Source organism: Boleophthalmus pectinirostris, unplaced genomic scaffold (assembly GCF_026225935.1).
Source record: "Boleophthalmus pectinirostris isolate CB_2022bp ecotype Guang Dong unplaced genomic scaffold, ASM2622593v1 HiC_scaffold_4, whole genome shotgun sequence".
NCBI lineage: Eukaryota > Metazoa > Chordata > Actinopteri > Gobiiformes > Gobiidae > Boleophthalmus > Boleophthalmus pectinirostris.
In genome coordinates this window covers 12,355,030-12,371,266 of record NW_026571353.1, presented here as the reverse complement: position 1 = coordinate 12,371,266, position 16,237 = coordinate 12,355,030, and the positions used below count along the sequence as shown (strand labels likewise).

The window sequence follows — 16,237 nt, the reverse complement described above, 5'->3', positions numbered from 1 at the left end:
CAAATGACAACGGTGAAAAGTGGTGGCTCCTAGCGATGTGCGTACATAGCAACCGCTGCATGATTGGGTAACTGGGAATAGATGTACCAAAAACACATCTACCGGCTGCTCGTGGTGTTGATTCCCATGCTTTTATACGGATTGTGCGATTACATAATCATGATACACACCAAATACGCGGTTATCTAAGTCCTAGCTTCTAGACGCTCAATCTCCAAAGCTTGATTACTGTCTCGTGCATCTTGTTGGCAGAGCGCAGACAGGCAATGATCATTTTTGGCACTTTTCTGTAGAGGATATTGGAAAATGGAGAAATAGAAATAGAACGGTGTTAACCAGCGTTGGATTCTTGTCCACTGGCCCAGGGCAGCTCCGAAAGCAGCCACTTAAACCTGTACATGCATCAAAGCTAGCGGAAGGGAAAGGGACGCGTACACCCGTCTTAAACACTTGATGTTTGCTTTTTCCTTAGTGCTTTTTCCTCTTCCTGTGTTGATGTTAGCGGAGTCTGGTAGTCGCTTGGTGGTGGTCACTCTCCCAGCCCCTAAAAAGACAGAAAATCATGGGAAAAGATTATGGTTTTTATGGAATGTTTGGGTTGAAACACAAGAGGTGGGATTTGTCAATGTTTAATTTTAGCCAATGCTGTCTCCTAGGCTGCGTTCACCGGCTGCAGCGCTGGTTCCCCTATGCACCGTTCACAGCTCACTCCTCCATTCCATCGTACGTGCCCGCACCGCTTCAGATAATGGCCTCTTGCTTTGCACACACACACTGGGAGAGAGAGAGAGGAAAGGAGACACAGGGAGAGGCTGCACTGCGAGGGGAGGAGAGAGAGAGGGAGAGAGAGAAAGACATAGGAGGGTGGTGGGGGGGTGGACTCTCGAAAAAAAAAAAAAAAAAAAAAAGCCGAATGCATGTGTTAGCAGTCCAGAGAAAGAAAGAGGATATTGAACGCACGGGGAAGGGAGGAGCAGACAGAAGCAAGGAAAAAGGCATATGAAGTAAACGCTAAAAGAATGAAAAGCGCGTGTGCCATAGCGAGGGGGAGGTGTGCGCTTGGCTGGCTCCGACTACATAGATCTCCAAGCTGGATCTGATGTGTAAACCGCAATAGAAAGGACTAGGACAACAAGAGGACCGCTACTACACTAGGATTTCTATTACCGGCAAGCTTTTCACATGCGACTTACTGTATTCTGCGCTCTCCGGACATTTAGGATCATGTAAGTATATGATGATGTCTGGGGCATTGAGCTTTAAACCGGCTTTATATTGTCACACAAGCCGCAAAGGGAGCCATGGGGAGGGGGCAACGCGTGGGGGGTGAAGGAGGGCAAAGCGGCCGGACAGGGGCTGTTGTGTGTTTGGGATTTAGGTTCAGCTGTCTACACTTGAGCTGCATTTAACCCAGTCTTTGCCAACTTCAAGTTCAGTTTGTCCTCTGTATAGATATTGTCATAGCTGATTATCTGATGTATCTAGTTTAAAGGGAAGCCGGTCTGGTCCACCTGGTTCAGCAAGATCAAATAGGCAGGGCTCAACGGTTGACTCAAAAAATTACTAATAAGTTTGATCGTAAGATTCATTTCACGGTACTATGGAATTGTTATATAATTATAGTTTGCCTCTATTACAGATTGTGGCTTAACTGGATTATTTGACAGTGTGCTTGACTTAAAACCATTTGAAATAGTTAAAATACAGCACTGCACTATTTTATTTAAATGTAAATAATGTTTAAATAGACATACATTTTAACATACTTAGACATGTTTATTGCAATATAAAGGAAATGTTATATCTAAATGTGTTGATAATCACATTAGTAGTATTAACAAAGGATCACAAATGACAAAATGAGTGGGATTTTAGCATTGCTCAGACCAGCGGAGGTTAGATTTGCCGCTAAATGTGAACGTGCGTGAAGTCGTGTTTTGGTTCCGGCGCTTTAAACCCATGTGACCGCTCCGTAGGTGTACTTAATCGTAAAAGAAATAGAGGAACTAGAAGATGACAGATAGTGAGTGTTTGTGTGATGGTTGGTGGTGCTGTGTTGCAGTATCCTCTGTTTCAACACTGCAGTTCTCATATCCACCCCCCCCACCCCCCTTCCTCTGATGCCACTGATACAAGCATACATGGGGCTCCTCACGTATTGCATGCCGGCTGTCTACTACTACAACCACCACCACCCTTCATTCACCCCCCTTTTTAATGGGGATTTCAGGCTGCACAGTGTATTGCAATCAAATTAATATCGTGATTTGAGTTGCATTTCTCAAATTGCAAAGGGTGCAATTATTTACAGAATGTCATCTGCAAATAACAGTATCATGTATTTTTTATAGAAAAATCATGTTGTAAATGTAGTTTAGACTTCTACAGACAGGTTTCTGAAGTTAATAGGATTCTTGTATCAGTTCTCAGTTTTACCATGTATCGTTTTTACAATAACTCTGAAACTAAAATTGTACATTGTGACTACCCTGTCCTTCTTCCTTTTTCAAGTAAATGCTTACCAATACAGCCAATGCAAAAGGACCCCCTCTGAGATACAGGCACCAAAACCAAAAGATGTCTGTAATTAGCAGCGTTCACAGGCTCATTTCAATAATATTCAAATTATAGGGAAGCTGGCTCACTCCTACTGCACTATGCAAACAATTGAAATGTTCTTTTGAGGATTTTCTGCATAACAGGGCATCTATTGTCTAGTATTTCAAAAGGCAGTGTAGTATTCGTATTATTATTAGTAGTAGTGGTAGTGTATAAGTGTCAGTATTTACTAGTTTGGGCCAATATGAGGGCCATTATTTGCACTTTTAATTGTTTACTGGAGAGCAACATTGTGTTCCTTTGCTCAGCTGTTTGAATAGTAGGGACATGTTATTACAACTGAACTCTGTCAATAATTCCTGTGCATGTCCTTGGAATATCTTCACAGATCCCTGTGGACTTAATGATTTGTAGTGAGCAGACAGCCAAGTTTGTCATAATTGCAGTAAAAATCATACTGAGTTCTAACTAAGGAATACATTTTTACAATATGGTCTGCAGATGTCTGGAACTGATCTGGTTTGACAAAGTGAGATATTCACATTAAAGACAAGGTTTTGCAGTGTAGATGTCTGTTTTCTATTACTTGTCCCATTTTTCTTAAAGCCACCAACTGCAGACCAAAGGTTAATGGGAAACATAGCTTTAATGATGTGACTATGATCTTGTGTCATTATAATATGCTTATTTCCTGCACTGGCAAGTCATTTTCTTCAGCCATATTTTACCATTTCTTGAGTATGTGTTAACTGGATTGGGACACTTCAATGAAATGTAACTTTTCAAAATAAGAACATCTTGCACCATTTTATCCTAAATTACTATTTTTAGTTGTACACCAGATGGCTAGAGCTGTGGAAAAAATTATTTAAAGTCCAGCATGTGGTTATATTGGTGACTTATTGGATTAATATTTGTCGAAAGCATTTCTGGATTTGTTTGACTGACTGCTCAAACCTGTATTAGACAGTGTATCTATAGTGGTTTTTTATTTCACAATCTCACTTATAGACTTGAGTGACCTGTGGAACTACACCTCCCTGTTTTGCAAAGCCCAACTGATCTGGAGCCCTGGTTCATTTATAAACAACAGTCAAATGATGTCACGTGACCAAAGGCTGACCTGACTAAACCCTGTGTTGTGAAATCATTCAACTGTTGCACTGGTTAATTCAGTTTTTGCTCAGACCTACTGACCCAGCCTTCTATCCCTGTGTGTAGTGAGAGAGAGGGGGCAGAAAGGCGTGTGTCCATGCTTTCAAATGTTATTACTACTAACAAGAAATACTTGGAGATATAATAGGGACAACCCTTAACTATTGGTTATATGCAGATTGTATATACACTAGCAGACCTGTAATGTACAAACTGTATGAACTATATTTTATATTTAGGAAATATACAAAAGGAAATGCACAATTTTGTAATTCACAATAGTAATTTTACCAAACCAATTATAAATAAATAAATGTTATGATGTTCTCTCAAGCTCTGCAAGATGTTTTCTGGCTTTGCTGTCTTTTTCCTAACTTTACTTATGTTTCTGTCTTTCAGACTGTTTGCAGAGTCACGTCAGTGGATGGCCCCAGAAGTGGAGGCCAGATGGAAATTGGGTCACATGACCGCCTCCAAGAAGGCGCACCAAACCTGAATTTGGCCAATGGGGTGAAGCGCTATGCTAATGATGATGAGGCGCCCATGGACTTGCATCAGCAGAGGCAAGGCTGGGTGCCAGGGCCTGCCAAGGTCAGTGACACCCAACAACCTTCAAACTGGACCAGCCGACCCAACTCCACCAGTGAATCTATCCACCATGCAAACATAGAGGACGCACGCAATCTGGTGGCTTTCTCTGCTACTGCTGGGTCCCGGCCAGCTTCCAACTCCACCCCTGTACAGCAAAACACCAGCCAGCTGTATGAGAAATTCACCCAGGAAATGGGCGAGGGGGACCAGGTGGGACTGTCTGCCGGGGCTGTGAAAGGAAGCTGCCAAGTCCCGGATGACCTGGACACTCTACAAACCGCACTGAGCCAAGCCAAACATGGACACAAGCCCCCGAACTGCAACTGCGATGGGCCCGACTGTCCCGACTACCTGGAGTGGCTGGAGAAAAAAATCAAGTTGGCAACAAATGAAGATCGGGCTCCATGCAGCAAATCCAGTGCACAAACTCAGCCGATGAATGGCAATAGTGGGTCCTCTACATTCCCACAACAACATCAACAACAACAGCAACAACAGCAACAACAACAGGGAGGTAATCCACAGCTACACCCAGGCTCCAAACCGCCCATCCCCTGCTCCCCACAGGTGCTGTCCATCGCCAAGGAGAGGAATGTAAGTCTACAGACCGCCATCGCAATTGAAGCCCTCACCCAGTTATCTGGTACTCAGGCTACCAGCTCCCCAGGCCACTACAACAACAACCTCCACCAAAACAACCTCCAGAACCACCCCCCAAACGGGCACTCCTTCTCACGTTCTCAGTCCGTCCCGCCTGGACTCCACGCCGCCCAGCCGATCCCAGACCAGCGGCCGCAGTCCCAAGGCCCTCCTCCTCATGCTACCCCTCTTCAGTCCTCTACCTCGCCATTCCCAGGTCAAGGGAAGCCTCCGGGATTTAACCCCCACCCTCAGCATCCCCAGCACTGGCAGCAGGGCACGGGCCACGGAGAACAGAGGAATGTGTGGATGGGCAACAGCCAAGACCCCATGTCAGAGCTTAAACAACTGCTTGGCGACAACAGCAGGAAATTTAACAGCGCCCCCTTTAGACTCCCAGTTCAGCAACAGCAAAACTTGAATCAAAATGTGAATAATAATCATCCCCAAAATAACATAGCATTGGACAAGATAAAGAAAGAGCCAGATTCAATGGAGCACTACCCTATGGATCCTTACGGCATGGCTAATGGTCAGCAGCACTACCCCGGGACGCCGTTGTCTCCAAACCAAGCAGCCATCCGCCACTCCACTCAGGCAGCTTTGCAACAGCACCTTCACTACAAAAGGAACCTCTTCTCCAACCACTCCCCAAGCTTTGCAGGCCCACGTGCCCCCAACACTTGCCAAAACTTGAAGAAATGGTGGCCACAGATGGACCCACAAACCCTGACGCATATGGCAATTAAACAAGAACCTAAAGAACCTAAAAGGAGGAAAAGCATGCAAGGATCTCCTATTATAAACCCGATGGGGGGCATGCTTACGCCGCCACCACCTAAGCCCAAGCAAATAGTTATCAAGAAAACTAAGCAGAAGGCGTCCATGCCACTTTTCATGCCGCAAAGTCAAATATCAGTGCAAAAGCCACCAGTTTTCAGTCCAGTACAAACCGGACTGCACCCAGGCGCTCTCCCCTTGATGTCCCTTCACAGTGGTCCCCTCCCAACCGCTATGATGCCCCCTGCACCAGCCCAGTCTCAGGTACCCCAAACCTTAGTGACCCAGCCTTCCACAAATTCAGAAAACGCCACTAATCTGACTATGAAAAGTGAAGCCCAGTCTAACACCAGCACCCCTATAACGTCCACCACTCAACCATCTTCACTTTCAAACCTCACCAATATTGACCCTAAGTACGAAGAGCTTATCCGTCAGTTTGAGGCAGAGTTTGGGCCCTCGGATGAACCTGGAAGTCAACCGACGGGGGAGAGTGCAAATCCTCAAACAAGTCAGTCCCTAATTCAAAATGAGAACCAAGCATCAGTGTCTACCAACCAATCCAATTCTTCAACGCAGGATCAGAACATGGATATAAAGGAGTCAGGAAACCAAAGTAAAGAAAATGGTGATACCCCTATGGATGAGCAGTGTGAGAGGGCTGTATGCGCCCAGTCTGTACACCAGGAAGTAGGAAAGCAGCAGCAGCCAATGGCTAGTGAGGATAAATTCTGTATTCCCTGCTCCCCTTTCCCAAAACGTATGAAGTTTGAATCGTCCGGGGATATATCGGTGCTCTCCACAACATGCTACTCAGAAGATGACACCCCGACCAAGGATTTCCCAGTATCTCCATCTCTCAAAGGGTTCCTGGAGTCCCCATTGCGCTATCTGGACACTCCCACAAAAAATCTGCTTGATACCCCCTCAAAAGACCTACAGGCGGAGTTCCCGACCTGCAACTGTGTGGGTAAGTATTGCTTGTATGACATTTCATATCATTCCTCCAATAACTTTTCTTTTAGACCAAGATGACACCAATGTTTAGTCCTCAGTTCGCATTAGTTGGTCCGCGTTCTTAATGGTGCACTGTGAAACTTTTCTGTCACCTGCTTGATCCTATGGAGAGTTCTGGAGACAATATTGAGTAATTGTTTTGCCTGGATTGTTCCACACTATGGCATTAAACATATCCTTATTCATGGAGACGAGCAGGTAGCGGCAGAGGGCCAAGTTACAAGGCAGATTTGTGGAGAGGAGATCCCACTCACAGTAAGAATGCATTCTCTTAAGGTGGTTTGAGCAATAAAAACTATATTAAACAAATGAAAGATATACTGTGGAATATTCTAGGCAAAACTATAGCGGGCCCTACACCAATAAAGTTACATAGTGCACCTTTAATTGAAGAGTTAAGACCAAGAAGAAGATAAGTTAACACAGTATACCAACACAAACATCCTGATAAAGGCATATGCAGTTTTACTATTTTTGTAGGATTTGTGCTTTACTGTTTGAACTCCAATCCATACTATAAAACGCCACAAAACAGAACTCAATTCTACTGTAACCATAGTAGATAATTGCCCCTCTTTCTTTATGGATCCACTATTAAGCTATCAGCCCCCCACGGCGTGAGCTGTTCTGAGGGGCCCTTGGATGTGTGTTCTGGGGTGTGTGGTGTACCCATCCAGACTGCCACAGTGAGAGCACAGTAAGGCAGCGGGCCAGAACAATAGCAGAGGTGGCAGAAGGAGGCTTTGTGTAGCGGCTAGCATTGGCAGGCGAGAACAGAGCTTTTGTCAGACAAAATAGGGGATAGCTTGGGTACCCCGCACAGGTTATGAATTTGAAATAGGCAAAGGTATTCAAAAAATGATTCTTCTACAAATCAATTGGTAAAGAAGGGAATTTGACTTGGATATGTTCTATTACTATTCAATAAATTACTGTGGTATTGAGAGTATAACCAACAAATCAAAATAGTTAAGTGAAGTACAAGTGTTTTTTAATATAATGCAATATAGAGTTTGTCATAAAATAGGCAAACTTCTGTTAAAATGGGTTCCAGTGACATAATTATGGATAATAACCAGGTGTCACAGCCCTACTATAACTGAAGGTCTATTATTAATGGCATTTAAATAGAGCATAAGCATAGTACAGGCTTTCTTATTAATACATATGCAATAATTGAGTTTTTTTTTATATAGTGCATTTGGGAATATAAGTGTCCTATTTGTGGTTATTACTAAGTGTGTATAAACTCATTGGGGTGAAGTTAATGGGGCTTTTAAATGATTAGTGTAAAACAGACCTTTGTTGCTCCAGATCTGGCTCACAGTTGGAACAGAACAGCTGCAGTAAACCCTGCAGACATAGGTTTATAGAAAGTGCTCTAATCACTAAACTATACTCCCCCTCAACTGTAAGACTGACTTCATTATTGTAGGTTTACAATAGTACAGTGAAAGTATTTATATATTAAGAGCCTTTTGTGGTTTACAAAGGAACTAATCAAGACAAAAAAAACTAAATCATACATAACTTGCACAAATTATGACTAAAACTGTTCTGCACTATTAAAGGGGGGAAAAAAAGAACCAGCAGAAGTTGCCAGCGTACCACCTCTGGCCCCGCACCACAGCTTGAGAACCGCTGCTTGTATAGCTGTGATTGTTGCAAACACAATGTTGCAGAAGAATGTTGTGACTCCTCCACTTCCTGATCCAGGCCACTCCCAGTCAGTGCCTCCCTTTAACTGCACTGGAATGTGACCTCATGTATCCTCAAATAACACCGCTGAACACCATCAATGTTTAGCGGATATAGGACTGACGGATGTCTCGAGTGCAGTGGTTCTCAAACTATGGTGTGTGGGATTCTGCGGGTTTATTTGAGTCCTTTTGTTCACTCTTTTGGGTTAGACCACATTCACACCTAGTTTAGTCTTGGTTTGGATCTGATTTCTATGATTGTTGGGTGAATGAGGCATGTGTATATTAAAGGTACACTATACTTATATTATCTTTTTTGGATGTATGCGTAAACATGTAATTTAATGAAGGCAAAATAGATATGTTTAATGCCATATTGTAGTATATCTCAAAGACAATGACAACTCCGTGGATACATAATACAGTTTTTATCATTCCAAAAACACGCATGACTCTGGCTATTTTCTTATGCCAGAGATATTATATTTTAAGTAGGTATTTATTACAAAAAACACCGCACTAAGGCACCAGTGTACATGCTTGAAAATGAATTCAACTTTCTTGTCCTTGCTTTTCTGTAAAACGATTCACCACCTGCTATTTTGAACCTAAAATGATGCAGAGCTATCCATCTTTACTAGACTAAATTCTAGCACTGGACAACATCAACACAGCTGACCAGAGAGACACACCCGGCTCCCCATAGACTTACACTACATCCTGAGTCATTAGCTGCACCAAAAGGCTTTACCCAGTCTCCTCTGGCACCACACCCAGCACTTAATGCCCACGGTCTGTCTGTGCGTGTGGGAACTCTTACATGTTTGTGTGTTTCTGTGGGAATGTGAGGTTACAGCAGCCCCATAAGAGCTTCTCATGGAGTATCAGTGTTTCAGTTTAGTGCACTGGAGCTCAAATCGTGGGAAGACAAAGCACTGACTGTATACTTTTGCTGTCGTGATCACTATTAATCACTATTATGGATTTAGACATTATTATTGCAGCTAGATTCAAAGCATTCCCTGCTGCATATGGTAAAGACTAACTTTAGGCCTGGTTTAGTTAGGCCTGTCACAATAACTATACTGTGTTATATTTACTTTTGGAAACTTTTGTTTATTTTTCTGTTTGACAATCAGATTTGAGTTGTAGAGGGTTGAATTATGAACATCTATGGCTCATTATAGAGACAACCTAACTACTTAACTGTGCATTTCTGTTATTTATTGATTGCAGCTCATAATTGTTAACAATATTGTAGATTTAGAATAGTTTTGGGGGTTTGGTTTCAATATTTTTGTTTACCGTTCATATTTATTTCAGAAATATATCACGCTTCAAGATCTGTTATTGTGACAGGCCTAGGTTTAGCTGATGTTTGGTTTTATTTTCATCCTTGATAAATATTCTTTGCAATCAGTTTAAATCTTGTTATTTTAGATTATTCAGACAGTTTTCCTTTGTTTGGGAATAAATCATAGACTGTATATACGCGCCAGGCTCTACAGTAGGAATAGGATTTTTTAACAGACAAAATAGCGGTAAAAAAAACACCAGAGCGGGTTAATATGAACATTCACAGCAGCAGTTACAGAGAGAGGGGCGTCAGTATTCCAATGTACATCAAGAGCTTTACATATGTTTATATATAATCTATGGAATTATTAGTTATTTACATATAGTCTATGGAATAAATTAGCTTTTAGGCCTGATTATGTCCTGATTAAGTGTTGGTGTAGTCTTGTTTTAGTCCGAATTGCAGGTTTAGAGTAGATTTAGCTTGTTTCGGTCTTCATCCCTTAATTATTTCATTTTACAAATACATAAAGGTGTTGAAAATATACACTGTTTAACATTAGTTTATCTATTTACTAAGATTACTAGAGCTACTTTACTGAAGTGACACATTTACTGAAAAGGTGTTGTTTAATCATTACCACTGTGTCTTGCTGTGTCTTAAAGATTGTCTAAATACAGTACAACAAGTGACCCCCCAGATTATAGATTACATTACTTTACAGCAACAACTTCACATTTTTATATATAAACATGTATTATTATTATGTATTTGCTATGTACGCCCAAAACCTAGCACTGCCTGATGGCCCTTTTCTCTCTGTGTTTAGAGCAAATCCTGGAGAAAGACGAGGGTCCATACTACAATCACCTCGGAGCAGGTCCCACCGTGTCCTCTATCCGGACCCTGATGGAGTCCAGGTAAGATTTGAGACTGAATGAATCATTAATCAACTGTTTCAAAGCGTTCCTGGGCAGAGAACAACATATTCTGTCTTCACGGTGTATCTGCTAACTGGTATTGTGTAGATCTTTGCAAACATGTCCTGACATATTTCTGACTCTTGCGTTAGTTCAGTGGTCAATGTTTCCATCTTCTCAAATTGTCACCAGATCTTATATGTATGTTTATGGATTGTAAAATATATATTGCAGTGAGATATTGTTTCAAAAGTCCTAGCTCTGTCCTCTCGCTGCTGAGGGAAATCCATGACCAAATCTGAGTAGAAGAAGGAGCAAAAATTGTGTCAACTTCTGCATATCACACGATGGCTGTGACGGTAACTGATGAGAGAATCTGAAATACTGAAATATCGATATATCGCGTTGTTTAATTTGATGATACAGGAGCGATATCGTGGGCCGCTGTATCGATATATTGCCAAGAGTAACTTTTTGATATATTTTACTGAATCATTTTGTGAAAGATCTGAAATTGTGTTGCTTGTTTGGAGAAAGGAGACATGTTTATGCAGTACATTTGACATATTCACTCATATTTTGAAAACTGGACATTTTTCATTTTAACTTTGCACAGACTTTTGGTATAACAGCCATGATTTCGCCTGTATTTTTTACTGAAAAGTATTGAATTGATTTGAAATATATTGTATTGAATCGTGCTGAATCAAAGTGCACTATATCGAAAAATGTATACTATTGTGGCCTATTTATCGAGGGATGTATCGTATCGGCAACTTCACAGTGATACCCAGCCCTAATCAGAAAAATCTATAGTTGAATAGCTGATACATAATTCATTAATAACCATAACCAATGTAACAGTGCAACCCTTGACAGCCCTAGCTTGATTATCATATATATTGTGATGTTTACGCAGCGTTAGTGGATGTCAAAAATGTATAGGTTACTTGATTATTTTAAATGGCCTGTATTACGCTATTTTCTGATCTATGTTATAATGTTGTTTCCTGATCAAAAACATGCCTGAAGTTTTTTTTCATTCACACACAAATCCTGCATATTTAGGCTGAGTTCTTCTCTCAAATTGAAAACACAGTAGTAATACAGGAAGTGCTCGACTGTGTTTTTAAACTCCATACATCTTCACTAGAAACATTTGAATAATTTCAGTCCTGGAATTGCCAATATGTACTTGAACTTGAAAACTATCACTACATGACATCATAAGGTGCAACAAAGCATTTTGAGATTTGGGGGTGTAGACCAACTAATAATAAAATGTTGCTCCAACACATGTGAATGAAACAAAACACAACTCCAGGTATGTTTCTGAAGAGATAACAAACTTATAACATGTCATAAAGCTCACCAGAGTCCACTACCATCATGCAGAATCGAGCCAGTTTGTTCTGCCAAAGTTTATTATGTTATTAAAGAATTACTTATAAGGTTACAGCATTAACAAACTTATGCTTAATTATGCAAAGAAAGTGGGATAAGTAGTAATCATTTGTATATATTTAAAGTTACATTTTCACACTGGATATAGTCCAAGAGCAAGTACAATTTCATATTTATAGACTGAACGTTCATACACAGTGGAAGTAAACTCTTGCTTCCCTGAAATGTAACAAAATGACATTGTTGTTAAAAACCACAGAGAAGTTAGACATGTTCCTCTTTCTAAAACACTTATTAGAAGTGAATGATACTGAAGATGATATCCAGGTTAATACTGATATATTTAGATGTATTAATCTGATATTATCATTGTATTCATATGGTCTGTATTAAGACTGTGTAGTCCCAGGAGAATTAAGAGTTAAGGGAGATGTTAGCATTGATAAAGCGGTATCAATAAGTCTAATACATTATGCATGACTAAAGACTGCAGTTAATGTTACTCACTGTTTACTATGGTTGTCATGGAGTTCTAATTAACAGTTAATCATGGTGCCATAATATAGTCCTATAATTTTAAAAGCTACAATGGCAACAGAAACACTGACTGAAATCAAAGAAACACACAACTTCACTAGAGCATCCTGGGACCAGCGGTATTCCCAGTATACTCTGTGCATGGGGGGATGTGGACAGAGGATGACGTAGGATCTCAAGACCCCTAGTCCCGACTTGACCTTTTGACCTCAACTCCTGTGTCCCTGTTGTGTCCAAACCCACTCCTCTCCCACTCTCCCAGCCACCCCTGGGTCCATCCTATTGATCCGGGGCATCTTCTGTTCTGGGCCCTGCCAAATCCACTCAGAGCTGAGGTGTGGACAATAGAGCTGATCAGGAGCACAGGAGACTTGATATGAACCGTGAGCCAGCGTTTGACATTTCCCACTGACCTGTTTGCCCTGTCCCAAAATAACCCTTGACCCCTTTATTCTTTCAGTGTAAAAGGGTGATAAACTCAGGGAGAAATGTATCGTGATTAATTCAAAGTTCTAAGTTTAAAGGAGCGCTATATACTACTTAAGGTTGTGGGTTTGGTCTATTTCCTATAGAGGTGTTGAGCATTCTCAGCAGTTGACATATTAAGTTGAAGGACCCACATGTACTATTTTCTACATTTCCTCATCAAAACATGGAGTTGTGTTTTGTTTCATTCACACATGTTCAACACACAAACCCCTGTTCTTCTCTCAAACAAAAAACACTCTGTTCCACCTTTTAATGTCATGTTGTAATCCAAGTCCTCCACTGTGTTTTTAAACTCCATACACCTTCACTAGAATCATTTGGATAATTTCAGCACTGGGTTTTCTAATCTCTAATAAACTAATGGTAAAATGCATCTGAAACTTTAACTCTAACTTGAAAACTACCACTTCATGACATCATATGGTGGCACAGAGCATTTTGAGCTTTAGAGATGCAGACAGCCTGATAATAAAATGTAATTCAAACGTGTAATGAAACAAAACACAACAGATATGTTTTATAACATGGTTTAAAGCTCACACGAGTCATGTTTGCATAAAATAGGACCTTTAATTGTTATTTTGAAACAAACAAACAAACAAACAAAAAACAATTAAATGAACAATATATAACTTAATGCCATACTATAGAACATTCCAAGCAAAAAAACAACATTTTTCTGAGACCAAACTGGAGACTGATCCTCTAGAAAACTTGGTGCACCTTTAATCTTACACATTGAATGCAATTTTGTTAATAAAGCTTTTTGGTGATAGAACCGTTCATTTGGTGAAAGTGACTTCTCCACACACGTTTATACATTATTGTAGGTTATATTAAAGGTGCACTATGAAACTTTTCTAGTGGAAGGTCTGCCATTATGTTGTCTCCATGGATATGTTATTTCTTTGGCTAGAATATTCCACAATATGACATTAAGCATATCTTATCTGTCTCCGCTGACACAAGAAGGTGGCATCACCAAGCAAAGTTACTGGTCAAATCTGTGGAAAGGCAAGCCCACTCATAGCAAGAATATATGTTTTTGTGTTTATTTCCTTTGCTACAAACACATTGGTAGTGAAATCAGTAATGAAATTAATTCTAGATAGAAATGTTCAGTGCCATACTGTGGAATCTCCCAAGCAATGTGGTAACATTGGAGACATGCAGGACATGCCAGTTTTAGACTCCTTTCCAGAAAAGTTACATATTGCCCCTTTAAAGACTCACATGTTTCCTAGAGATATTGAGCAGCAGTTGGCCAAAGTTGTCATCATTGTGTGAATATCCACAAAGTCATGTGAATTACAGTCCAACGCTTAACAGGTGATTGGTCTGTATAGATACATTATATCACACAAGCAAGTTAAATATAAGTGGGGCTAAGAATTTATTTATAGCATATTCAAATGCTTAACCTGCAGAACATTATTCTGCCAATTGCCTTGTACTTTTATTTGAGGACTATAGTTGAAAAAACTGAATGTTGTGAATTTATAATGTTTTTGCTTTTTCAGGTTTGGACAGACGGGAGAGGCAATCCGCATTGAAAAGGCAGTGTACACAGGCAGAGAAGGAAAGAGTTCAAGAGGCTGTCCTATTGCTAAATGGGTAAATACCTCTAGACAAAAAAATATGTTTGGATGATTTCCTCATTTTATACACTATACACAATTGTGTAGTTGAATTAAAGTAAGGTAAACACACTTTTCACATGCAGATGTTATTTTGGGGATGTAAGTTGAGTATTGTGTCAGTCAGGGAACACCACTGACAGTAGTGGCAGTTAGGAACAGATTTATGCCATAGGAGTAAAGGTGTCCAGTAACAAGGTGCCACCCGGTTCAGTGTGACACCAAGTGGGAGGTCGGGCTGTTTAATGACCTGTCAACCTAAATCCTGATTCACCTTCATTAACATGAATGACAAATATCAGATCTATGTGTCAAACTATGATGCCATGACCCTAAAGTAGTTATAACATCACAATAGTGTTTGATAAATTGTATAGTTAGTGCAAGGCACTGCTTCTAAAACAGCTTTTTCATATCAAGTACCACCATACTGTATATATTTAGTTTTCAAGTACTAGGATGGAATCTATAGTCAATATGGAATATACCAGGTCTAAAGTAGAAACTAAAATTGGCCTACAGTATGTATCTACACAGCAGTGCCCCATATTAAGTTTAGAATCTAAAATTAAGTAGAGACACTACTGCAAAAACAGTACCACATAAAATCCCACGTACCACAATCAACATCTGGTCTAAGGCAGGATGAGGTGTCGGACCAGGAAAAAATCAAAGTGTAAATATTTATGAATGAATGTGTTGTATCCCAGGTGATCCGTCGTGCCAGTGAGAAGGAGAAGCTGCTGTGTGTGGTTCGGCAGCGCCCAGGACATCATTGTGACAATGCTGTCATCATCATCCTCATCCTGGCCTGGGAGGGAGTACCCAGTCTAATGGCTGACAAATTGTATCGAGAGATCTCAGACACACTCACCAAATACGGCAACCCCACCAGCAGACGCTGTGGCCTCAACGATGAGTATGTACAGGACTAATGCTCTCATAAGTAATAAAACGTGCAAACTCAAGAAACTTACCATGAATATGTAAAGATGGGTCTAGATGGGTCATTCTGACATGACACAGACACAGGAGAATTTTCTTTAAAATCTTTTGATCAACTTCTAGTGTTATAAATTATTTCACTCTCAAATCCTAGTGTAGTTACTATAGTTGTTTTAGTTCTTTATTTCTGGGACTAAATACGTTCATCTTATGAAACTTAATTTCTTTACATTTAGCTACTGCTTCAATCTTGTACAACTGTCATTCAGTCAACCCTCTCAGAATTTAATAATGATCTAATGGAAACTCTGCTTTGTTGTTTCAAAAAGTTGTGTGCATTAAGTACCCAAAATCAAAATTACTAAAAATCCTCTTGTCTCAATCCATATGCTTGTGTCTCCCCCTACAGTCGCACTTGTGCATGTCAAGGCAAGGACCCAGATAAGTGTGGAGCTTCCTTCTCTTTTGGTTGCTCCTGGAGTATGTACTTTAATGGCTGTAAGTACGCTCGGAGTAAAGTCCCCCGCAAGTTCAGGCTCCAAGGAGATCACCCTGCAGAGGTATGAC

General features: G+C 40.6%; 1 protein-coding gene across 1 annotated transcript in view; it reads left to right on the top strand.

The window, feature by feature from the left end:
• The window catches only part of tet3 (tet methylcytosine dioxygenase 3), a 43,182-nt gene that overhangs the window by 21,763 nt on the left and 5,182 nt on the right, over positions 1–16,237 (top strand). Inside the window, 5 exon segments of the mRNA XM_020928271.2 lie at positions 4,114–6,694; positions 10,568–10,658; positions 14,609–14,702; positions 15,436–15,644; positions 16,080–16,230. Of these exon segments, the coding sequence (XP_020783930.2) occupies positions 4,114–6,694; positions 10,568–10,658; positions 14,609–14,702; positions 15,436–15,644; positions 16,080–16,230 (3,126 nt within the window).